Below are 26,810 nucleotides of genomic sequence, written 5' to 3'. Positions count from 1 at the left end.
GGTCACACTTATAAACAGTAAAACACATAAGATGAAAAAGAAAATGAGTGTATTGATTCCAGCTATTACTCTTTTCCAATTCTCCCCATCCCATGGGGCAAGGTGGGAAGTGAGCGACTACACGGTACTTAGTTGCCAGCTGGGATTAACCACAATTGATCAGTGGGATAGAAGAAAACAAGCATTACCATAAAGACAAATGAGAATGCAATACGGCGACAACTGTAGATGTGGAGATCTCTCTCTAGAGAGCATGCAAGGGATCCTCAGTGAAGGTCAGAACAAGCTGCGGCCGCTGCAGTCTTCATGCTGCTTTGTTACTGAACATTTCCCTTCCAACACCCCACACCACACACACTGCCAGATTCCTCCGAAGAGACAGACAGCGGTTGACATCATCTTTCCTCTAGAAAACCTTCTACATTAAACCCAACATAACACTAAACCACAAGGAGTGAAAGAGCTCTGGTGAAAAGAAGGAAACAAACCAAGCTCACACTGCCACAGAGCAACACATTTCATATGCTTTATTTTGGACTGTTCTTCATAATTCTGTTTGATTTCCTCCCCCTCCCCAGATGCCAAGGCGGATTTGGAAGTTTTTTTGAGGGATCAGAGCTGGCCAGAATACCTTCCACAAAAAAGGAAACAAAAGAGAAACTGAGTTTGTAGCATTCAGAAAACTCAATGGAACCATCTTCAGAACAGCCCTTTTCAGTAAAGTGGAAGTTTTCACAGCCTGAGACAGAGGACAGAAGATCATCGAAGACCACTTTTTGGTGTGCTTTATAACCTACCCCTCTGACTCTCCTGCTGTTTTAAATACAGGTTCAAAATTGACAGTGGTGAAACTTATCACCTGACCAAAACGGCAAGGAGGCGTTCAAGTCAGTTAGCCAAACTGCAATTCAGAGGTTTACTTTTATACAGCACTGCAAAGTTCATGATAGTAACAGAATTGTGCTTTCAAATACGTAAAGAACGCTATGCATATGTGACAGATGGATCCTTGAACTGGAAAACGTCCTCATCATACAAGTCTTCTGGTAGCTGTTCATCTCCATCAGCAAAAAACGTGGGGAACGGAGGGTTTTTATTGTGGTCCTTGCAAGTAGGCAATTTGCTGTCTCTGACCTAAAAAGCAGGAGGAGAAGGGTAAGGTTCACAGAAGATCTTCAAGAAGCGATACACTGGAAATCAAAGAAATCATCTGCATGCATCATTAAAAAAACCATCCAACAGCATTCACATTACACTTGTTTAGATGAAGAATTCCAGGTATTATCATCAGTCATTTTAGCACCAAGCCCAGCTACTGAATTTAACATTACCCGTCATGGAGAAGTTTTCAAAAGCCCAGCAAACACACCCCACAAAAAACCCAAGGAGAATTTATCAGTGTGATAAATTTATCACGACTGTGAGAGAATCAAAGCCTACCCTCATGAATTCATTGATCAGTATTTTAAAGTATTATTAATACAAACGTGTGTAAGGATGGCTCATTTAAACTGTGTTTCTATGCCCCAGTTCTTTCCTACGTGACATACCAAGTGACATTATACGGTGTAATCGCCTCTTCTACGGCCAAAACATGTTTTGATATTTACAATACAAACTACAGCAACGCATTTTGCAGAGATACGTGCATGTGCTGCATTCAGGCCCTCTGCCTACGGCAGAGTTGACCATCTGAACTTCTTCACCCAGGCATCAGTACCCGAGTTTGCCAACCACGAGGCTTTCAGAAAGTTAATTTCCAAGAACTGTAGAGCCACAGAGAAATCCCTTTCCCTTCCTGACCTCTTTATATGGGGAGCGATTTAAAATCTAGCCCCTGAAACTCCAATCATCTCTGAAGAAAATGAGGAGCTGGAATTATCAGCCAAAAGCAGTTTGTCTGCGGGAGAAGATAGAAAGCTGGTATCTCTGCAGAAAAAGAGCTACCGATTCTCAGGAGATGGGATTTGACTTAATATTAAATTCTTCATTTCTGTATTATTGTTACACGCGATCTTCCTCCCGAGCTGTAAGAATCCCTTTCAGCCCCTATATTCAACTGGATTAAAAAAGAAAGTACAAATAGACTAGACCAAATTTTAGTACGGAGAAGATAAGCTCTCCCTCTTATTTTCGTAGTGGGCTTCTAAAGAACAGGAAGCTTGCTCTTGCTTGACTGCACACAAACCTCACATAGGACAATTGTGACTTACACCAGAAATGAAATAAAACAAGTTTATGCCCACTGAACGTTCTGACAACACGACATTCACCAAATTCATATCTGCTATTACTTGAGCTTTTCCCGAAGTCCATGAGGATTCCTACAGATGAAGCGCACGATAAATCTGACTTAAACTCTAGCTTCTGGCAAACTTGTTTTGCTTGTTTGGTAGGTTTTTCTCTCCTGAGGAGTTCCAGTTTTCTAAATGCAGGTTTAATAAACAAAAGAAAACCTTTTGCGAGGAAAGAGGGGGTGAGAGGCTCAACGTGCTGTACTGGTTAAGATGGCTACTCAGTTTTTCAAGTAGACATGGTCTAGTGTGAGGTGTCCCTGCCCATGGCAGGGGGGTAGAACTGGATGATCTGAAGGTCCTTTCTAACCCAAACCATTCTAGGATTCCTCCTTTAGCAGCCACCTCCGTCTGAACAGGATTCTCTATATACTTGTAAACTGCCCCACAGAATTACTGAAGTACCTGTGCAGCAACTCATACTATCTATCGACATGGAGTAAGTGAGATTGACGTCCAAGTCCAACTGCAAGAGCCCCAGCAGCAGCGAGTTCAGAGGAAACCCTGTGAGGCAGCTTCAACAGTGCCAACTCAGCTGCTGAAGCTAAGAAGTCATCCTTCCCTTTCATACATCGCTGCCGCTTCTTCTGCTACATGAAAACACATTTTAACAACTTCATCAGTTACATATTATTCCCCTTGCTCACTTCTTTTTCATTCCCTAATCCTATTACACATCATAACCCTTCTTTGCCAACAATAAATCCCCCTATGGTCTCCTCTACACAAGTTACAGTAACATTAGGAAGATTATTTATTTCTGATGACATATCATACATATCTTATTAAAATGTATTTCGTGGCTGTTTTGCTATTTTGGATTATTCCCATCATTAAACAATGTGTGCTGTTACATACGAGCTGTGTCATTACAGGCACTTTTGGACACCAGGAAAACAAAAGGAATTTTAATGTTTGTTCTCCTATCTTTTTCCTTTTTTTCCCCATCTTTTTCCTTTTTTCCCCCCTCTTTTCCTAGAAAAAAAAATGAACTTCTTATCACAGGGCTTGAGAGTGACACATCTGCGCTTAACTGAAAGCAAACCAACAGCCTAACCTTAATCCTGCATTAGTTCTATCTAAACGAATGTAAGATTTCTGGTCAGCTGTTAGCACTGTCTTTTACATATTAATGTTGAGTGGCATTTTGAAGCTAGTGCCTCTTGTGCGATAAGGAGAATTCTTAAAGCAGTTTTAAGATTCACATGGAACTTTTTCAACAGACCATTGTTTCAGGGGAGTACAATACTGTTCATTTTGCCCCTTCGAAACTCCTCAAAAGGGTTGACAGATCCCAGAAGTACAAGCCACATCCAATATTAAAATGCTTTTATTCTGAGTTGCTCTTTCTTTTGATTGGTATAATTGGCAAAGTATTTCTTTTGACTGGCAAAAAGTCCTGCTCTTTTTCCATCGTCTCCTACATTCATTGCTTTCAAATGCAATTTCAGTTTGACTCCTGGAGCACCATCTCGGAGCATCACTATTAAACTGAACGAATATACCTCCTTCTCCCAAGTTTCAAAAGTTGTTAGACAGATACTATTATTCCCATCAAAATGAAGAACTAAATTTCATTTTACATGAAATTTACTCTGAAAGCACCAACCAGCAACTTAAAACATGCTGTAATTTATCTGTCTTCTCAAGAGAATCATTGAATGACTCCCTTTACATTTATGAAGGTGCAGCATACCAAAGGTCTCCTGGAGGTATTTCCTCACATTCCTGCACAATCATGTCACAGTATGACAAAGGGGTTACACGGTATGCAGCAGCAGTTACATTTGCCTACAGAAGCATGGACACAGACAAAAAGCATGTGTGATCCAGCACAGCTCTTCCCGTTTTCCCAGTAACCTTCTGGGAGCATTCCTAATAAAGGAGTAAGTTTTAATGCTCCATGTTCCTAAAATCCAGTGATTTTAGCTCTCACCCGTAGAAGGAGTTAGGCCAAGAGCCCATCTGTTTATTACATTCCATAAAAGCATTCAACATAACAGAATCAGTGGGCTTGCTCAACTTCTGTATTAATGCTGCTATATATTACAGTAAACTATACTACAAATAAGCTGTATATATAGCAGGATATATAAACTACGGTATATTCTCTGTGAAGTTTTTATATTAAGAAAAATACTAGAGAAAACTGAAATTGGAGCTGGTTGGGATTTTGCCACTAAATCTTTAAAACAGTCACAGAAGGTTCTGTAGACAATTAAGACACTGTAATTTAAGAATATGCATAGCCCATATGTCGACAGCATAACAGTATAAATGAATACAGATTCAGTCATCAATTCCCACAACATACGTAATACGGTCATAAACGCGCACTAAAAGTTGATGCTTAAGTCAGAACTCACATTTACAGCTTAAAATAGCTTCAGACTGTGCTAGCAATCATAGCAAAGGTGGCAAGTTGTTTGCTGAACAGGAAAATGTGTTTAAATATAGAGAATGTCAGAAACAACCTCCTCAGGTGTCATACGTTACCTAGCTCCGCTTTTCTGCTAATTTTGAAGCTAGACAGAAAACTGAATCCAAGAATTATGTTCATTTCTGACCCGCCTTACTCTGTCTTAAAGAAACAAACACAAACTCCACACAAATCCATCAGGGTGCCCAAGGTATAAAATCACAGAATCCTAGAATAGGTTGGGTTGGAAAGGATCTTAAGCTCATCCAGTTCTAACCCCTTGCCACGGACAGGAACACCTCACACTAGACTATGTCACCCAAGGCTCTGTCCAACCTGGCCTTGAACACTGCCAGGGATGGGGCAGCCACAGCTTTCTGGACAACCTGTGCCAGCGCCTCACCACCCAAAGGAAAGGGACAGGGAAACATGGAAGAAGTGAAGGCATCACACTAGTCCTGCATGTCCTCACAATCTGAGCACAGCACATGCAAAGGGAAGACTGCAAAAGTTACCAGCTCAAGCAGAATACTACATTAAAGCAGGAGCGTACTTCAAGTTTAACTCAATTCTAGCATACAAAAGGGTCAGCTCAGTAGCTAACGTGCTAAGCAACTCCTATGGGTTGCAAGTTCTGCCAGAATTCCTGCTTTCTCTACAAGTGATATATTCAAAGTGATTGACACCGAATCAGGTGACTTAAGATAGGTATAAACCACCAAAGATAAACTATAGCATCCTGAATTATAAAACATCACATTCTAGCATCCCCTCCATTATAAAGAATCTACCTGAAAAGGGAATTACTCTTGTGCTTCTTGAGCTGACAGAGAAGAGAACTTTGTGGTAATATAGCTGGGAGAGAAACTTGAAAGCCATAAGCTTCCAAAAGAAAAACTAGCTGCTTTTTCCCTAAAGGATCGACACCACAGATGGCAACTACAGGCCCCGATCTGAGATACACCAAGAGAAATAGGTTTTATTACCTGAGGCAGGCTATCTTGATAGGCACATGCCGATTTTCACATGCTTACTCTGTGATGTTACTTTTATAACGGAAAACTTCCATACACCCTAGCAGACCGCTAAAGTTTCTTCATTTTATTAGACCTCGTCACTGAGAAAGAATTCCATGCTAAAGTAAGCTTTTTCCATTAGTTTTCCTGTTGGTTAGAAACATTACTTATGTCAGTGATTTACGTGCATGCTTCAGCGTGCAGCACAAATGAAACCTGATTTCCAATTAAATCCGGAATCCATCAATCCTACTATTCTGCACTTTTATACTGCTGAAAATGAAACTTCACAAATTGAAGTGCTTCATCTCCGTCTGGATACAGTGCTGAGGCACTGAGTTTCCAAAAATACATAACATACAAAATAAATGTATGCTTTAAGGTGCACTGTGGTTTTAATGGTTACCAAGCAACACCGAGTGGGTACTGAACATAAATGCTTTCCTTTTAAGAGACACACAAAGAGAAAAGTATTATGAGATATTCCACTTTTAGAGCTCAAAGACAGATCCAAATACCCTAGACATTAGTCCTACCTAATTACAGGCATGCATTTAGTGGAATGAACAGTAATTATGAATGCCAATATCCCATAATTTCTCTCCCCAAATAAAGACCCAAATATCTTACAATGCATAGAAAGTCAAAGTCTAGATGCAAACAAGAAAAATGCCTGGAAGAAAGGCATGAAACAAGCTAAACCCACCCCATGAGTGCAGCAAGATTAAACAGAGAAAGAAAACCCAGCCATGGAAGTTTGGGTCTGCAGCACTTTGGTCGACATCTTTCCAATATTGTGTTATGTCAAAAGAGCTCTTCATCCCTCATTCTTCCCATGGATCCTCAAGCCTCATTAATTAAATTAGCTGCAACTCTAAAATACATATGCAAAAATGCACGCTTGAAGATACTCTGGCTTCTAACTTGTAGATAACTATGACGTGAAACATGTTCAAATACAGGTAACTTACAAATATAATTAATACAGATTCTGTCCCTTGCAGACATAATGTTAAAGGATCAGCAAAGCAGTCAGGAAAAGTGCCTTGTACCACTAAGTTAATACTGATGGATTAAATTTACCTGGAAAAAAAACCCAAACAACAACTTCTGGTCTTCAGATAAAGTTCCAATCATCATCCATGATGAGTGAATCCAACAGAATCACTGCTGGACAGGAAAACCACTTAAAGGGTATGCAGCTGACTGCCATGTCAATCAATGTCCATTACCCTCTTCACACCACAGCTGTCAACATGGTTGTTTTACTGTGTATGCTCAGATGGCTTGGACCAGCAATCTCCTCTTAACAAGGCAGTACTGCTGCCTAAAGGACTTGCTCAAGCTAACAGCAAGACTGCTATCAGAACAAACACAGTAAATACAAGGTGTTCAGGGGGGATGTTTTCCAGCCTAGGCAAGAGTAATATCTGAGTGAAGAAAAACACGAAGTGGAAGAAAAGGGTGGAAGTTACCTGATCATGAGAGAAAGCACGCAACACTTCCAGTAGGTTCTTTTCCAAGAGGAAGTGTGCAGTGTCTGAACAGCAAGGGGACACTGATTTCAATAAACCTTCATGGTGTATTTAAGAATAAAACTTATGAGCTGGTAGAAGTACTCTATTCAGAGGCTTAATGGCTTCATAAAGTGGTGTATCTTTGCAGGGAAGATGCCCAAGGTATGTACATGCAGTCACCACTGAATCATGTAAGCATGGATTCTAACAGCATGATCAGGAAAATAAGATGCACAACCTTTTGCAACAATTAGCTCTTGCTTAAAAGTGCTATTAAGATCAAAGAATAAAGTCTGGGTATCAAATGTTACTAATTTTTTTAGCTAGATTATGCTGCCTGCATACATAACATTGCAATTTAAAAGTAACACCCTACAACAAAATCACACTTAATTAAAACTCAGATTAATACATATAGCAACCAGGTTCACGGCTCGGGATTAGATAAAACATTTAGAACACAGTTAAGAAAAGGTCATTCAGTCCAATATAGGGACGAAAAACCACTAAAAACTACAGTCTTAATTTATGTCACTGATGGTCATGCCCAGCAATTTTCCTAAAGTTATCCTGAAACCTACTTCTCCTGGACATCTGTTAACTGATTTGCACTATCTTGGGAGAGAAATGTGTAATGCAATCTCCAGGCTTGGGCTGGACGTTACAATCAAAGTAGTTTAGAGATACCTCACTCAGACAAAAAAGGCCTAGTTTCCAGTGGGTGGAACACAACGATAAAGTTCATTTTTCTGTGTGTAAAACACTTAATCTGAAAACTTGTTTTACTTAGTGCTCAGTAACCGTGGAGTTCAGCTTCATAACTAGAAAATACATAACAGAAACATGGATGCCCATAGTAAAAACACATCAAGAACACAATAAACCAGTTCAAAACATGCGAGCTTGATGAACTCTGTAATCTCACCATTGACTCAGGCTAGTGTTAAAAGGGAATGCACCTAGCCCTGAAACAGCACAGGGTTACAGCAACTCCGTTGCTTTAACATAAGCTATGGGGGTGCGCAACCCCAGTGTAAAGCTAAGAACAAGGGGTTTAGAGTAGAGTGGTCTCCTTTAGAGACCTGACCCTAGTGCCCTTTAATTCAATAGTACAAGATGAGATTCTGAAGAAATGAAGATTGCATTCAACCAGCATTTGTTTTGCAAGAAAAGCTGTAGAGAGCTTACAAGCCATCAACACCAGTAAATTGAAACGAGGAAACATACCTTCACCAGACAACTTGTGTGACCTGGAACAGACCCATTTACATAAATAATGTCATGTTTGGTGTTGACCCTCCACACCTAGGGAAAAAAACAAGCAGACATTGAGCTTATTTGGTTTATATATTCCCAGTTTTACAAACAATAGTCCTGTAAAGCACAAACTGATTAACTGGAGGTGGCAGTGTGGGCAAGAGGATTATTCTGTAGAGGCCTAAGCTTGCTACGGAATTCAGTCAGATGCTACTCTGAGTGCACAGCTTTCTAACGCAGGAGTCTATTAAAGGGCTTGTGATCAGGCTGTATTTGGCCAAGCAGCTCTTTGTTCAGTGTAATACCAATCAAGCACCCAAGTTTTCCCTGTAACAGCAGAATATTTTTTAGTAAACTAGAGGCTACCATGCTTTTTGTGTAAACTACAGAGCTTGCCTTGAGAGACAGAGAATAGTAGCTGTAAAAGCCCAAGAACTGCTGCAGCAATGTACACATCAGAATCTGGACAGATTGAAAGTGAGGACCATGAAAAAGTTAGGACTTCAAACAACTCAGACTTGGGTTGGGTGTGAACAAGCAAAACAGGCACGAAAACATTAACTGAAAGTCACCAAAAGCCTGATTGTTTTCCCACTTGAAAGGCAGAAGTCAAGGGATACAGTGAAAAACAACACAACAGATGTGGAGGCACCACCTGAAATTCCAGTTCTCAGGGTACCCATACGCAAAGGGAGTTCAGATAACTTGTGACCAACAAGAAGACAGGAGGACACATTTGCTGCTCTTGTCTTTCCAGCTTGCTTAGCTCAAGATCATAGAATCACAGAATGGTTTGGGTTGGAAAAGACCTTAAGATCATCCAGTTCCAAACCCCCTGCCATGGGCAGGGACACCTCACACTAAACCATGTCACCCAAGGCTCTGTCCAACCTGGTCTTGGAACACCGCCAGGGATGGAGCATTCACAACTTCCCTGGGCAACCCATTCCAGTGCCTCACCACCCTTACAGTAAAGAATTTCTTCCTTATATCCAATCTAAACTTCCCCTGTTTAAGTTTTAATCCATTACCCCTTGTCCTGTCACTACAGTCCCTAATGAATACTCCTGTCTGGATTCTGACAGGAATGACAGGCAGTACGCCAACACAAGGCTACATGGCTAAGTCCATTGCTTGGCAATGCAACCAGGTTATACAAATTCTAGTATACTCAGAACTCACCTTTAATCCAAAAGATGTCCTATAGATGTTACCCATTTTACCAGGCATTTTCTTTCCACGATAAACTTTGGAAGCTTTCTAGACGAAAACAGGACCAAAGAAAAAAAAAAGTAAGGTAACTGCAGGAGGTACACTTAAAAACTCAAAGAGGAGCACCAACAAAAATCTACTGGTATTTCCAATGCTGAAAACATGTACTGTTGAAAGGATCTACTATTGACTAGCATTTTAAATACCTCCTACTGGAGGTTAGATATTACTCTAGATGTTGTCTGAAACACTTTACCTCAATCATAAAATTGCTATAAATACTGCTGTATCAACAGAGGAATTGTAGCTTTGATTAATACTTATTGTGTATAGATTCGGAGCAAAATCGACACCAAACACTCACCTCTAGCATGGATTGCAGCAAAGGGAAATTTGTTTAAACTACTTGTGGATGCTACCAACACATCTTCAGAGCACTCCTGCCCTGGGAGTCTGCCAAAATGAAGACAATACTGCAGCTTCCCCCTCTCCCTAACCCAAGATAAAAGGGGACCTGATCGCTCCCTACAACTGCCTGACAGGAGGTTGTAGTGAGGTGGGGTCGGTCTCTGCTCCCAAGGAACAAGGGACAGGACAAGAGGAAACGGCCTCAAGCTGCACCAGGGCAGGTTTAGATGGAGCTGAGGAACAATTCCTTCCCCAGAGGGTGCTCAGGCATTGGACCAGGCTGCCCAGGGCAGGGCTGCAGTCACCGTCCCTGCAAGTGTTCACACAGCGTGGAGACAAGGCCTCAGTGCCATGGGTTAGTGGTGGCCTTGGAGTGCTGGGAACGGTTGGACTGGGTGAGCTTAAAGGGCTTTTCCAGCCTGTTTCACCCTGTGATTCGCTCAATTTTATAGTGATGTAAACCAGATTTTATTTTAAAAGCATGTATTTTTGAGAACAGGGTTTTTAATTACATTCCTTCCTATTGCTTAGGAAGGTTTCTGTATCTGTTTTTTTGGCTGGGTATAACTCAGTAAACAAAGGTGGAAAAGCAAAGGCAAGAAGAAGTGCAGTAAATTCCACACTATTATCGAGGGACTTGTTTCAGTTTTCTGCACCACTCTGTTATTAATTAATAATGGGGTTTGGTTTTCTTTTTTGTGTGGTGCTTTTTTGTGGGTTTAACGTCATTAAGAATAATTAAACGTCATTAAAAATAATGACTTCCGGAAACCGGCCGCAATAAAGTCCTAGGAACAGGATTCTGTACTGATGAATCCAGGATTACAACAACATCCGAGGTGGCCAACACTACACTGCAAAGTAAAAATGGAGGCATTGTTTTCCCCCTTTGCATCCTTTCACTTTGTTTCCTCTTCATCCATCACACCTATTCCCAATATTATTTCCAATTCGAGACACTTGGTGAAATTACATCCAGCATTACTGCTTAGGAAAGTTTAAAGAAAACTAAAGAGGGGTTGTCTCATAAAAATGAACTCCACCTGCTAAACCAGAAAGTGGTGTATGTTCAAATATTTACATTCTGCAGCCTTCAGAGGTAACAGTGCCTAGGTATAGAATTCATTTTCCAGCAGAAATGAAGGACTATAAATCAGTAGTTTATGCTTTCACAGTCTCAATTACTTTAACTCCATTTTCTGCTGCCTTTTTGCTTTTACTATTCTCTTGAGCATTATTAACAATACTCGTTTAATTTTTATTTTGATTTCTCTAAGAAAAGCACAGACATTTCAAGTTCAGTGCTGCGACTCAGTTGGTCTTGATGCTGCGTAACAACGCCAGTTTGCAAAAATCCCTCTTGGTTCAGCCTTAATATTGTGCAGCTTTTAAAGGGACAACGTTTTAAATGAATCTGTTCCAAAGAGCTTTTAAACTAGTATCATTTTTAGTTTCAAACCTAACAATGTTACTTTGTACTCTACTTAAAAAATACTTAAAAATCAACAAACTATTTTGGTAAGCTAAGAGTTCATTAAGCAGCTACACAAGCCAGGCAAGGTGACAAAAGCAATCTTTGAGGTCCTGAAGAATACTACGACATCTGCAGTATTAAATAACATTTAAAGCCTTGCCAATCTATAAATGCTGTGATGAAAGATTCTGAGAACATTCTTTGAATCATTAAGACTATTTCTCTCAGCTATACCACAAAATATCACATTTTGCTCAGTTAAAATAGGTTTTGCTTGCTTACCAGCAACACAGAATACTCGTAAATCAAAGCCTAAGAGAACAGCTATGTGCACTGCTCATTTTACAGGTTCTGTACTTCCCTTGGAAGAGCTAAGATCCCCTACTACCAGAGAGTAGATGGTAACAGCTAACTATTGTTTTGTGTTCGTTTTTTGTAAGCACTTCTAAAAACACTGAAGAATGTTGAAACAGGAAATGAGAATCCTCACATTGGTAGATATTGCTCCAGGACGCCTGTGAGTTTTTGTCTGGCCGTGGCTTGCAGGCTGGCCTTTAAAGCCCCATCTTTTCATGACACCTTGAAATCCTTTACCAATTCTGAAAAGAAAAATCATTAACAAACAAACCTGGGTTAGTAAGACTTCAAGTTTCCAGCAATAGCATTCATTTTAGTCAGGCTCATGATCTTTTTACCTTTGCAAAGCCCAGAAGAGAGAAGAATGTATTAAATAAATAAACCTGTATTTTATATCTTAAACATGTTCTAGTGCAACAATTAAAAGTTGCTTTACAGAATAAGAAGCATTAGAAGACAGCCAAATAGTCAAAAGGTCTAACAAAGTGCTCCTTGCTGTGACAGTCCTTAATACAGGGTATTGCAGTGAAGCTTTCACCAAGTGAACACCAGAGCAAACAAACAAAACTTCAACCAAAACACCTGAATAAAAAGCAACTGCTCAATAACACATACCAAAACTTAATAACACCAAGAGAGGAAAGAGATGGCTGCTCAGACTAGCACAAAAATAAACCAAGGAACATTTCCACGCTATAATACACTAACCGCTTGAAAACAGTTTTGGGTGTAATGAAAATATTTAGCTCTAGTGATCTGTACCCATCTGACAAATAATGTCTAACCCAGCACCACAACAAATAAAAAGATTTTCAGAGTCCATTCCTGAATCACTGAGGCACATGATGGCATTACTGGCTTTGGGAGTTTTCAGCTTACTGCGGTGACAGACTCAATAGGAAAAACTGCCCCACTACTGCATAAAAGAAAAGCCGATTAAAGTGTGTGTTTAAACTGGCATTACCCCTTTCCAAAAGGAAAAGTCAGCCCACAGGGTTTATGGCAGTGCTAATTATTTTAGTAGTTTCACAAGATGATCCTTTTCCTCCAATGTCTAGAAATCCTTTCTCTGCTAATGCACTTTGCAATGTCCTAGTCCTATTTGTTAAAGCATTAGGACCTCCCGGCTGGATATGAGCACACATAGAGCACTGTATATAGGGGCTACATTTTGCTTAGTCCCCTGATCAGAAAAGCACTGCCATTAAAAACTCGAATAAATATACAAATGTGGAAAACACCAACAGTCACAAAAACTGGGTTCTTTCCTCTTCCACTTGAAGAATTCTCCTCCGATTGCTTACCCAGTTGCTCAGAGCAAGTCACAACACAGTCAAACCAGCCACAAAAAGGAAAGACTCTCTAAAGCCACAGAAACGTAAGAAAACAAGACTTGTACAACAATGGCGTCTGTCTCTTGGGTTTCCCCTTCCCTGCTCAGAACCTAGTGGTCAATTCCAGTTAAATTTGACACAGAAGACATGTAATTGTTTAAAATAAGATTTACTGGCAAAAAAAAAAAGCCCTGAATAGTTTCCTATAACTAAGGAAATGCTAAATCGTGATTAAAGTAGCAATACACTTGTTTGGCTTGCCAGGTGGCAATTCATGCATATGGTTGCCACCAGCAAGAGAGTCCTTCCAGGCCAACAGATGGTGGTGCAACACTGGGATATGGAGAGGGTCAAGGCTATGCAAGGGAGCTGAAGGCTTCTGTGGGAGGAAGGACCCGGGTTGCCCAGGATCAATAACACAAGACAGAAGCCTGAAGGATGCAATGCTCTGTTAAGCAGTTTCTCAGGCATCAACTTACAGTAAAAGCTTGCAGTGATGAATACGGTAGTTGTAAAGGAAAAAAAAGGCTTAAAAAATACTTGTGCTTTCAGCCATGGCACTGCCAAGCTCTGGTATTTTCAGAAAACATGAAGGTTTGTCAAAGTGGGATCTTAATCTATAACCAGATATTAAACACAATTAGTATAACTATTAATACACTGAAGTGTACTGAAGTAGAATGTTTATCGTCCTGCTTATACTTGTAATTTCTTGCTAAAACACCTTCTGCCTGTTGTCCTGGCTTGAATCAAGGACTTACTTATTTGGCTCTGACAACGGCAACATTAAACACCATAATCTGAACAAAAACCACACGCACAAGACCTGTCTTTATTAGACTTGACAAGTATAATGCCACTGTTGTTCACTACATAGAATTCACTCACTTGTTTTACTTAGCTTCACTGAAGCATGATTACCTGAGCCTCAGGAAGGAGCCACAGGCAGCAATGATGAGACACAAAACTAAGACACAAATGTTAAATGAAAGAAAAAGAATCTTTCTCTAGAATAAAAAATAGAGTTTAATTACACACAGTTGTTCTAATCTGACCTGCGAGAAAGCAGCTGTTCAGGTCAAGCACCTAATTTTGTATAAAACCTCATTTTCCAGGTTTGATACACGTAAAATGCCAGTACCTAATAAGACAACTTTCATTTAGAAAGCTACTGGAATAAAGAACTCTAATTAAGGAACAATTTAGTGTGCTGCTAACTCTTCAAACCTGGCTAATTTAAAAGACAATTATTCAGATGCTGTAGAGGAAAAGGATTCCAAGTACTTAGCCAAATAACTTCAGACAATTGCAGAGCATACTTTTAGGCTCAGATTACACTGTTAATTACAAAGCTTAAATGAACCATAAACCCATCAGAATCACCACTTAATTCTGGCACATTTCAAACAAAACTATTGTTGGCTTTTTCTTTGGAGTGACAAAATTTCTGAGGTCCTGAAACGTTCATGAAACTGGCTGTGAAGTGGCAGGAAAAGGAGGTATAACACAACTCCATCTCCATACCCTGCTGGGCTACTGCTGTAAGGCATGGTCCCACCTTTCCCCGTCCCCACAGTTTGGACATCTTTCTACTGATGCAGAACTTCACTCAGCCGATCAGCAAGCCAGGGTATGCAACTGATCCAGCTGAAAACCAACCCACACTGGTCCTCATGCAATTCAGGATGCCAGTACCAGCGATAGAAGGTGGATGGGAACTCTGTAGGAGCAAGCACCACCTCCCCTTTGGGCAGCAGCCTTTACTATGCCAGCTTAGGGAGGTCACAGAAGCACAGTCTGTGAGAGAAGTGCTTCTCAACAGTGCCCAAAGCATATCAGGGCTAAGCAAGATCATCAGGCCACAGGAATTCTGAAGTTTACTTCTGTCCCAAAAAAGGCACCAAGCCTTTCCACAATTTTGAAACAGATCTCTGAAGCACCAAGGAAAAGCCTTGTTATTACAGACTGCTATACAACATAAGGACTGAGCTCTTACACTGCTGAAAGTAAGTGCTAAGGAAAAAAAAACCAGCACTACAGAAGACTGACAGCATGCAGATGCACTGCCTGTCAATGCTCTAAAAGCTACTCTTATTGTACTGAACAAGTTATGAGATTCCAAATAAAAACAAACTGCTTACATCTTTAGCCTTCCTGTTTTTGTGAAAGTGGTTTACGTCACACAGGTATAAATAAATCAAAGCATTTCACAAGCCTTAGACCAAAACTTCTGCAAGGAAAGTTTAAAAGCAGACAGTCCTAATAAATAACCACCCTACACTTCACTAACCAAAACAAGATGCTAACCAAGACTTCTGAAATGTAGCGCAAGTATTTTGTTGAAGCCACAATAACTGAGAAAAGCTTGCTCATTTGTAAGGAGAGTATTTTTGCTTGACATTTTGGCAGAAGGAAGCATGCAAAATGGTATCTTCCTCATTGGAATCATCAGGAGTTGGTCAAAAATGAAAATATCCTTTATATTCTGCTATATTATCTCCTCCTTATGGTGACATCAGTTCTCTTTCTCTCCCTTTTAAAGGAATAATTAGAATTGATAATGCTGTTTTCAACAGCTCTGCTAGTTTCACCTATATGGTTTCAAACATTGCATGTCAGTGTTTCCTCTAGTAAAACAAAATTACTGACCATCTTCAATATGTAAAGTATATATTCATATAAAAACATTTCTAAAAGCTTTACTGGCAGTGATAGGAAGTTTTAGGAATTATATCTTTTAAGTCCATAATGGTTGGAATCAGGAAAACGGACACTGATGGAGGAAGGAATGGAAGTCAAACTGTGCTTCCTACTGTAACCAGCATCTTAGCTTTCACTACTGAAAACAGGATTTTAGAAACTAAGATGCAAAGGGTTATTTCAGCCTGTGGATCAAAGCTCCCCAGGTTCCCTCTTTGTTCAGCAGGGAGAAGCTGGCTCCTCTTGAGGTGAGGTTCAGAACACAAGTCTAATGTGAAGCACATTCTCGTTTTTCCCTCACAGTGCAGCCCAATTGCATTCTCAAGATAACTTCTTTTGTCCTTCACTGAAGATTTCTCGGATATTTCTCTGGCATTGTGAAATCTGTACAGAAATGTATTAAAATACTTTAATTCTTGCCCAAGAGTTAAATGTAGCATTCTAGACAAGTAGAAATTAAGAAGAAACATGAAAAGCAGAAACCAGAAAGCGAGTTAAGTCACAGAAAAACGTTTAAAACCCACAGATATAGAAGACCGGAATGACTGCACATACGTACTGACAGAAAACCTCCGATAAAAAAGGAATGAAATTATCTCTCTTTAGCTATAGAATGTTCTCCTTCACCTGTACAGGAGGACAACATGTAATATGCTACCAAAATCAGCAGTATAGACAAAAAGCTAACTTCTCAAACGGGATCACATAAATATCTAAAGAAAACAGATTAGAGATAACAAATTACAAGATAGGATGGATTCACTGAACATTCCCAAGAGCCCAGCCTGTTTTTAGGTTGCTGGTATTTTCAAATACACATAGCAAAATACAAATAAGTACCCTGTGGCTGCTTACCAGTATCTTTCACGTTGCTGAAAACCCCGTTTCCTAGTTCTTGAAACGCTTCTAGAAAAACAAAGCTTTTCCTCATTAACAAAGCACGACATTTAATTTACATGGAATGGCTGTATTCCTAATGACACGGTGCTTTGCTTTGCAAACAAGCTATTGTCTCATATAGGCTGCTCACTGAATGCAATTTAGAAGTTGAATGAATAATATATCAGATTTAATTATTACATAAGGAAGTTTGACATAGAAAAGTACTAATTCCAGTCAACTCCTCTGCTTCCTTTCCTCAAGAGGGTGCCCTCATAGGTGCAGCTGTATTAGAACTGACTCCTGGCTACACTGTCGTGGTTGGTTTCCCCATATACACAAAGCCCTGTGAGTCACAGTAGACATTTGTAAGTATTACACACATTTAAGACAATTACAATGGGAGATATTTCAACAAGGCCAGTTGGGTATTATGTCCATTACATGCAAAATACAACACCAAATGGATAACATTATCACTGTAACACAACGCACTAAAAATACACTTCACTGAATATACAGAGACAGGAGTTCTGAGCAGTGGAAATCATGGACGTAATAGAAGAGGCATCATTAGCCTTTGCTGCAAGATGACAGTTTATCCTTGGACACCCTTTACCACTCTAATTTGGCATTTGCATTGGTCTGAGAGGAAATCATTCCTCCCACGTTAAAGACCATTAGCCATTGCTGGCAAGCAGATGAGTTGGAAAATGAGAGAAAACAAAAAGATGAATTTGACAGCTCTGTGGTCCTGCTAAACGTATTCAACTATCTTTTTGCTCTTCTTTCGGTCCACATGATACCTCTTTTGCATCTCTTCACCAAATCAAAATTAAGCAGCCTTTCTGGGAACTGATGTCTTTCAGCATTTAGTCCCCACTTCCGCATCCCCACACATGCTGCCTTATAAACCTTTTTGCCCATGCTAACCTTGAGCACCTCTTTCTCAGCTGTTTGTCAGGTCCTTCCGTGCTAATTGTGTATGTCCACCAGACAGCACATGCAGAACCACAGCCCTTACAGTATTATTTATTTACCTACCATGTTCAAAAGCGAGCCTCAGCAGAGAAAGAGATTTTGGTATTTCTGAGCCAGTGACTGAATGGAACTCCTATTTCCTGACCCTACCCTTGCAACTGTATTTCAGCTTTTGTGAGCCATGAGTTCAAGTCAAAGTAGAGGGAGAAGAAAAGCATTCAATCAGTCTATTTGAAAGATGAACTGTACATGTAAAATCATTAGGTACCTACGTTTTTGCAGTAACATCCACGAACTGCCCTGGGCGGAAGTGAGCGGCATACAAAGGAGTACCTTCAAAAGAAGAGGAGAGATCATGTTCAACCAAGTGCTGAAATCCTCAAACCACTACCCAGTCACTAACATCCAGCATAACTACAGTCACAGGAAAGGAAACAAAACTTTGTTTTTATTCACATATTATTTGTTCTTCTTTATAAGCCTCACTGACTAAACCAGATGCTTTGTAGTCACTACTCAAGCATGTTCCTCAGTTCCTAACCCAAGTTCAGATGGGTAGGAAGGAAGGCTGGGGCTTTACTCATATGTTGCACTTTAGACCAATTGACACAAAGCTCCAAATGCTTAATTAGTTAGGACTCCAAATACACCAACTTGGCAAGAAAACAGAACATGCTCCACTTACGACTACTAGCACTTTACGAGGTGTTGAGAGTGCGGCAGAACTACAGCTTCATCCACTGGGGTATTATCTACACACTAACCTTTAGCAGAACTACCGCTACAGCAGGTCAGTGACTGCAATTCCATTCATTCCCCTAAGTGCCTGCAGTATCAATGTTTTAATTTTAATTACAGATTTGCCTTCAGCAATTCTTCTTTCATCCAATTGCATTATCCTTTTATTAACAGCTTAAAAAAAAACTCATCCAGGATTGATAACATATTTCATTAGATTTCATGAACTTCAATCTGAAGATCCATGCAGCTGCATCTTTAACAGTTTCCAGCCTGTTTTAAGTCAACTAAAACCAGACATTTGAATTTCTTCATGTTCACACCCATTGTCATGCTGTTCGCAAATCTCTATGAACACAAACTGAAATGATGTACACCGCTCCTAAGTCTCAAGTATAAAAATCCTCATCTTCTTCCATGTTCTATTTATATGACCCATACACAGCTGGGGTAAGATGCCTGTCAACTGAGAGAAAATCACGTACATGAATGTTGTTACATGCAAAATATGGACGCTGCAAAATTGGTTTATTGAAAACCTGGAATTCTGCTTTACCCCAAGGTTTTCATATATCAGTCCAGAATTTCTCTCATGTCAGATTTGGTTTCTATCAGATACAGCACTCTCTTAAAAAGGTCTTTGAAAAAACCTTCCCTAATGGCAAATAAAGATGTAATACATTAGAATTTCCAACCATACATAGTTCTTGGGAAAATACCTGTGATTTTCAAAAAGCACAAACCGAAAGCAACCTAAACACACCCACTAATAAAACCTTAAACACATAAAACTTTTCAGTAAATCTCCAAACTTCTAGTATTCATTTGCAGTGAGAACGTTTGTTGTAACATGTTTTAATGTGTTTTACTTGGCAATCTGTCAGAAAAATGCCATATATGACAGCCATAAGTCTTACTTCTGAAGGCACAAGAAGGAACAAACCTCAAACTGGTAATTTAGGCTCCTGAGAAACATTACCACAAAATTCTCGGTACCCCCCTCATAAGGAGAATCAAGAGAACTTCACGTAAATGTATTCATGTTTACCCCAACAAGTCAGTCAAGGTTACAGACATTTATTTCTTAACTCAATGTTCATATCGACTAGCTTAGAGCAGACTTATTTTCTAATTAATGGAAACGTAATATCCAGAAGAAAGGAAAACTCTTACTTCTCATCGCCTGGAAAGTAAAGCCCATGTTTTAGCTTTCCCTAAGAAAAAGGTTTGCTTGCTCAATGACATAGAAATAAGAATTTCAGCAAAATGAAATACACATCAGAACTTGGCTTAGGTCTACTGGCGGCAGACGGTAAATCATTGCGGATATAACATTAGGAGTTCAAAAAGATTACCTGGTTTAATGATGGCATCATCTGTTACATTAAATACTGACACCTTCTGCTTCCGTGGTACTCCAGCTTCTTTAAAAATTTCCATTGTAGCCTCCGATTTCTGCAGCAAGGAGCAGCCATAAAGAATAAGTGATCTTAAAATACTCGTGGATTTCTGTTAACTAACTATGCTACAGCTACCTCGGATAAACAAGAGAGACATGAAGATTCCTAAGATCAGAAAAGGGAAACCAATCATTTAGAACACACAGAACACATTACTGCTTTTTAATGACCTTCCAAGAGTTGTGCAGTCATTTAAAAGCCTTTTCTCTTTTTCAAAGCTTCTAATGACTTGAGTTGCATGCCACCATGAATCGAATTTATTGGATTTAACCAACGAAACCATAGAAATACAGCCTGGTCTTGGAGAAACTTTGTGAAATGCTTCACTTCCCACAGAATCTTGACAGAAAAATGAAGAACGTGTTTCTGATTCCTGTATTTTCAAGATATGCAAGATACACTCAGTGTCAAACTACTGCTGACTTACTGATGGGGAGCTCTTCCTGTTAGAGGAGTCTGACAAAGTTCAAAGTACACAGTAATGCACAACAGTGATGCAGGAAAACTATGGCCAGAGGAAAACAACGCAGCTCATTTTTCTTCACATGAATTGTTCTAGAAAGCAATTTAAGCACCTGACAGTCCTGTCACACTCGGAGAGGCACATCTCTGAGGTTCACTTCTCGGCGGTTCTGTGCAGTTCTCTCTCTCGGAAATAATTGTGTGTATGTTCAGACAAAACATTGCTAATAACTTTCAAATGGTTTATTTTGACTATCTGCACATGTTGCTCTTCCTTTTGGTTTTAAAAATCTGTCAGAAAGTGCTAGAACAGAGGAGAATGTGAAGAAGGAGGGTGCAAGATGATGATGACCTCTGCCTTAGACACACAGCAGAAATTTTAACTTCATGAAGCTGTCCTTATTTGAGAAGAGTGCAGATACAAAGTCCTTGAGAGGTAAGAGATTCTTTTGACTGATTTGTTGAGTTCATAGCACATAGCACTTCAAATGCCTTTTTAAAAAGAAAAGTCCTCAACTAAATACACCTCCCCATAGACCACAAAAATTTGAGGCATCAATGGAGGAGAACTGTATTAACCTGTAGTACCATACATAAGAATGAGAAAGAAATGAATCCCCTTTCTACTAACTGCCGACATATCAAGCCTTTACTTCCACTGCTATGTAGAACTGCTGCCTTAGGTGACAGCAAGGGGAGCTCTGTGCTCAGTACAGGTGTCTGGAAAGAGCTACCACAGCTGAGGAAAAGCACAGTGAAAGGTAGAAATCACATCTCAAGAGTCCTGCTACAGCCTTGCACTGTTTTACTTCAACAACAAGCTACCCTCAAACAGTCAAGTCAGAGAGATGGATTTCTACATACAAAACAACGCAGTCTATACGGAGCCTTCCTAAAAAGCAGCACTGAAGAGGAGAACACCGAGTGAACTCTCACATGTTCTTATTCTTAAAAATCCCAACAATATCTCCCAGTATTACAGGAAAACGATGGATATGCCCTTCCTGAAGGGAAGCGTATCAAGTATTTTTGACAAAACAAAATTGTTAGGACACTGACAGGATTGCATTTAAAAAATCATGAAAAATCCTTCACTTTTAACAGCCTGACATCCAGCAAGCTAAACAGGGAGAAAGAATCTTGCTAAAAATGCAATACCCCTTTATAATTTTTTAAGTAGTTTGACACTCGGAAGAAATGCATGAAACTCTTTGTTAGTAAAATTACTGAGGGAATCATTAAATTGAATTCATTAAAAATCAGTAACTGTGAGCAATCTCAGCAAGACAGATGTTCCTATGAGGAGTTAACAGAAGCTAAGCTGATAATGCTCCTACAATACAGTATCATTCAGCTTCCTTTTCATTCTCACTTTCAGACACTTCAGAGAAAAAAGAAATACATAAAAAGACATATAAACACAGGAGAGCAATGATTCAAACCTGCAGCTAAAACACAGAAAGAAATCATTTATTAGTACCTTAACAAGTAAAACTGGCATGCCAAATTCCTCCTTATAATGTATCTAGTTTATACAATGATGATGATGATAATAATAATAATCATAGAATCATAGAATTGTTAGGGTTGGAAAGGACCTTAAGATCATCCAGTTCCAATAATAATAATAATAATAATAATAATAATAATACAGAGCTCAGTCTCAGGCCAGGTCCTCACCACAGATTGATCTAAGGATATTTAACGAATTTCTTTATTAAAATGAGTCTAAGTTCAACCAAATCAATAGGAGCTAACTTGGGAAAAGTTACGTCCAAGAGAGTCTTTAACTTAGTCCAAACTATTAAAAAGTCCTTGATTTGACTTTTTAGGTAGTTTGGCTTTGAAGAATTTTCTGAGTTTATGAGAGCTGTGTAAATAGAAATTTTCTATATACCTCCCTTGCTTCCTGCACATTTTTACTCTGACAACATATTGAAACACTGCTAACAAAGACTTGATGAAAAGATCAGCTGTGAGGCATCCAGTGTGCAAGATGTAACTTGAAAACTATTGTTCACATGAGCCTTGCACGTCTTAAACCAAGGTTAAGAGGAAAGAAAAAACTGAGCCGTCACTTCTCCAGGAAAAATGTCACACTTGGAAAGTTGAAATGGACTGAAGTGAGGCTAGAAACCTGAAAAGTAGGAGCAATGATGGTGAAACCTGGCATAAACCCACTGAATAGAAGATACCTTAAAATATAAGCCTGCTCAAAATCAGAATATACTATAAAAGCCAACAGATTTATCAGACGGAAAAAGCTCTTTCTTCCCCACCTCCACTAAAGTAAAAGCAAGTAACGGGTTTATTTTGAGGTTCTGGGACAACACTGTTTGAAAAAGGGAAACACCATGTGCTGAAAAAGCCACAGTCACCAACTTATCAGGATTCCTATTTTTCACTCGCTAGATTAAACAAGTAAGTGTCAGGATACTGCAGGAAGTGAAAAGTTGTATTTTATAGAAATAAGGGTTCATAGTGCAATCCTTTGAGGGAAAGCTTTGTTCCTGCTTTGATCTATAACTTAGTTTTCCTCCTCAGGAATGACAGCTCTGCTAGACAACCTTAACCCCTGAACGTGCCTGGGAATTCCACATCAGGCAATTGTGGTGTCTGAACAAGTGAATGGTTTTGATACCGCTGCTGATGAGCTACAATCATGAAGTCTTAAACTATTCATCAGTAAAACTATATACAAATTAAACAATCTCAACAGACCTGTTGAAAAAAGAGTAAGCTAGAGAACAATGTCTTCTAAACAACCCACGAAGCAGAGCAAGCTTACAACAGGCCATCAAAGCAGGTACCTCACAGTTCTTGTCTCATATTGCTTCCCCACAGACATAGTGAACACACATGTTCCTACACTGCTAATGGCCCTTCAGACCCTTTCATCAGCATGGGATACCACACACCAAAGCAACTTCCTAAACCTACAGCCTCCCCTAGACAATCAAGAGCCAAACTTCCAGGAAGTTCTTGCTATTCTCTTACCCAAGAATTGACATTAACATTAAGGAAGTAAGCAAGGGCGAATGTGACAGATGACCAATTCCAAAGCATGCGTGCCTGCCACGTAATCTTTTAGAGAAATATACCTATGCCATTTTTATACTGTAGTCACAACAGAAACAACTGTTCTAACAAAGACACCCAAAGTGGTTCACTTACAGAAAAAGGAGATGCGTTTTTGCCTCCAACAAGCAGCTGAGATGTTTTTTTACCCGACTCTTCTTTTGAAATGTATCTTAAAACATGACAATCTTGCACCTAAGGAAAAACAGTATTTATCTGAGTATAAGCAGATGTGTATGCTTTAAGAACATATCAAGAGACTATCAAAACAAGCGAAACTAAGTCAGTCTCTGTTTTCATTTGTATCCATATAATATAACAGGAGATAGAGCCTACAGGTAGGGAAGCATACCTTTATACCACAGACATTCTTTTTCCAATCAATTAAAGGCTTACCTTACAAAAAAGCCCCATGAGTATAATGCAAAGGATATGTTTATAAATGCTCTAGGAATCAAATACACTTTTGCCTGCAAGATCTGCAAACCCCCTACTGCATGCAGGGGCAAGGCATACAGGAAGAACCCACATTTTTGACTCCTGCTTCTTTGCTTTGTAAACCTGATGTCCTTCACAGCCGTGGTCCATCTAATGGCAGCAACAGCTTCAACACAGTAGTAGCTGCCACAGAATACGAAGCAGCAGCTTCAGGGCTATAAAAGCTCAGAAACCAAGGTGGAACTAATCCTGAAGTGCCTGAAAGTGGCAAAATAAAAAAAACCAAGTCGAAGTGAGGTAGTTGACGCTAGCTTTATGCTGCTTCCCATCTTCCCTCACCTGAGTAATACTACACACAGTTCTGCAGCACTTCCATAGCTGAGGCAGAAAGCAGACTGCTCTGGTGTTGGGATATAAACAGAATAGCCATGGTGTACATGTATGCAGAGTTGAAAGACACCTTCCCTTTCTTTAGGGATTTCCTACTCTGTACAAGTGATAAATCTCACTTTTGCCTGAAACTTCTGGTTAAGGAACTGAATATAGTGTAGGAGATGAAATTCATTATTATTTATTTCACCTTAAGCAGTGTGACAGCATGTTTTTTTCCTGACTTGGTCCATATTGGCATCATTCCCAGTTTTACTGCAATAACACCAACTCTGATGGAATCTGTAGATCAGAACAGAACATGGATGCACACTTAATATTTGAAAGAGCCCATCTCATAACCTGCAAAGTCTCATTAACTTTCCATCGTTCCTAAAGAGTTGAAGGAGAAAAAAACATTGCTGACTCCCTTTGAGTAGGCTTGGAATAACATGATCACTAATTTTAATCCCACTCGCAGTAAAGTTCTATCTGTTCCAGCTGTGTTTGACAGAACATGAAGACTAGTTCCCCATTAAGATTAGAACAAGCAGCAATGCTTCAGACTAAATTGGGGGGGGTGGGGGTGGAGGAGTGTGTCTGGAAAATACAACACCCATGTAGAATATTAGAGCCAAACCATTGCAAAGTTTACTGTAGGAGGTTCCTCCTATCCCAACCTTTGCATGTTTTTGTCACTGTAACTGTACAGCAAAGGCAACCCGTCAAGTCTGCAGCATGAAAAACAGAACACAAGATGAAAAATAAATGCTTTCAAGTTTGGAAAAACGCTCTTTGTTCCAGTTTCCTCTGTCACACCTGAGATCTTCTTGTGGATCCGCAGACTGTCAGGTGGTTGTTTGGGGTCCAATGATGTGACCCTTCTGAAGGCTCAAAACCTTTCTGTTATGTTCTAGTCCACCAGACTTTGGGATCACTGAACTTCTATGCAGTGTAGTGGGATGTACTATACACTACACCTTCAGAGGCCAGCAATACTTACAGGAACATTTTCACCTTCATGTACTTCATATTCTAGGGAGTCTGTTCTGATGAATTCTTAGTTTATTATTGTGCAGCGGTGGGACTGGCCAAGTGCTGACCTTGGCTAAAAGTGACATTCTTACAAGGTTCTTAAGGCTTTATAAAGAACTGCTATATTACACTTACTTATTCACTAGGAGACGTATTGGATGATGGAGGTCAAAGCAAAAAGGAGAACACAAGACACAATCCTGGTGTTACTGAATGCAACAACACAACAACAATTTCAGTGTAAGTTTGATCTTTCATAAGGGATACTTTCTTACCTGGTTTCCACTCATTCACTGGCCACGGCTCGTCTTTCAGAGGGCACAGCTTGCTGGCTGTCTGAGCTTGGTATTCCTCTGCAGCTGACTTCCTGAGGAACTCGACATTCTCTTCAGAAAGATGCTCATGCCACCACGTTGCACTGTCAATGTGCCTCACTATAAGGCCCAGCTGCCCCCTTTCCAGTGGTGGGAAAAAGCGTTAAGTGTCTTATCAGTTCAAATAATGTCTCGTAACACATATATTCATAATGTAACACATACCTCATATCACAATGCAATATAATACACAGTCATGAAGACCCGAATTACACTAGCATACTATTCAACCTCCATCGCTCAAACTGACCACCCCCCAACACCTAATTCTTTGTCATTCTCTCATCTAACTTTTAAAGTATTCCGAAATACGCCAAAAGGGAGAAAGCAACACCAGATCAAACAATCACTACTTCCATGAAAAACAAAAGCTAGACTCATGAATAAAGACACAGCAGTGGGTTCAGCTTTAGCAAAACTGTCTCCTGTGGCATCCTTCTATTCGAACTGGGATGTTATGGCACAGATGGGTGGAACATAAGGCTGAATGAGTCAAGGTTAATGGTTTGCAGTCTACAAAAAAGCCAGTTACAAGTTCCTCAAGAGGCTATTCAGAGACTTGTCCTGTTCAATACCTTTATCAGGGACCTGTAAGAGGGGATGGGTGCACCTTTCATAGGTCTGCAAATAAAACTGATGAGCTGATAATGCCCAAGGGCATCCCAGTGCCAGTCAAAGGGCCAAGCCAACAAGGAACCTGATGAAATTCACAAAGCAGAAATGCAAAGTCCCACACGTGGGATGGAATAACCTCTTGCAAAAGCACAGGCTACGACTTCAGCAGAGCTGCTCCCCAGTCAGGCAATGAACCTGGGAGTCCTGGGGAACGCAAAGCAGTACAGAAGGAGCCACCACGCTCCTGGCAGCAACAAAGACCAACAGCAGCCTGAGCTGCATCAACGGTCAGGATATGAAGGAGCAGTTACCACTCTTCCTTCCGCACCGCAAGCAGGCCACATCAGCGATTCTAAACCCAGTACAACAGGGATGTTTAAAAACAAGTGAGTC

The 26,810-nt window shown here is 39.9% G+C and overlaps 1 protein-coding gene across 1 annotated transcript; it reads right to left on the bottom strand.

Annotated features, from left to right (window-relative positions):
* Positions 1-892: 892 nt before the first annotated feature.
* On the bottom strand, positions 893-25,908 carry MRPL3 (mitochondrial ribosomal protein L3). Its single transcript, XM_057431489.1, has 9 exons — positions 25,704-25,908; positions 24,605-24,696; positions 23,683-23,781; positions 19,942-20,041; positions 18,121-18,181; positions 12,088-12,196; positions 9,686-9,763; positions 8,474-8,551; positions 893-1,134 (listed from the first exon to the last, which is right to left on the bottom strand). The coding sequence occupies exons 2-9, from the start codon at positions 24,656-24,658 to the stop codon at positions 985-987; spliced, it is 729 nt and encodes a 242-aa protein (XP_057287472.1). The 5' UTR covers positions 24,659-24,696; positions 25,704-25,908; the 3' UTR covers positions 893-984.
* Between the last annotated feature and the right edge of the window lie 902 nt (positions 25,909-26,810).

The sequence above is a fragment of the Pezoporus wallicus genome, unplaced genomic scaffold (assembly GCF_028554395.1).
Source record: "Pezoporus wallicus isolate ANWC-B61680 ecotype Strahan unplaced genomic scaffold, APGP_CSIRO_Pwel_v1 scaffold_11491, whole genome shotgun sequence".
NCBI lineage: Eukaryota > Metazoa > Chordata > Aves > Psittaciformes > Psittacidae > Pezoporus > Pezoporus wallicus.
The sequence above is the reverse complement of the archived record's forward strand: the minus strand, read 5'-3'. Positions and strand labels throughout refer to the sequence as shown.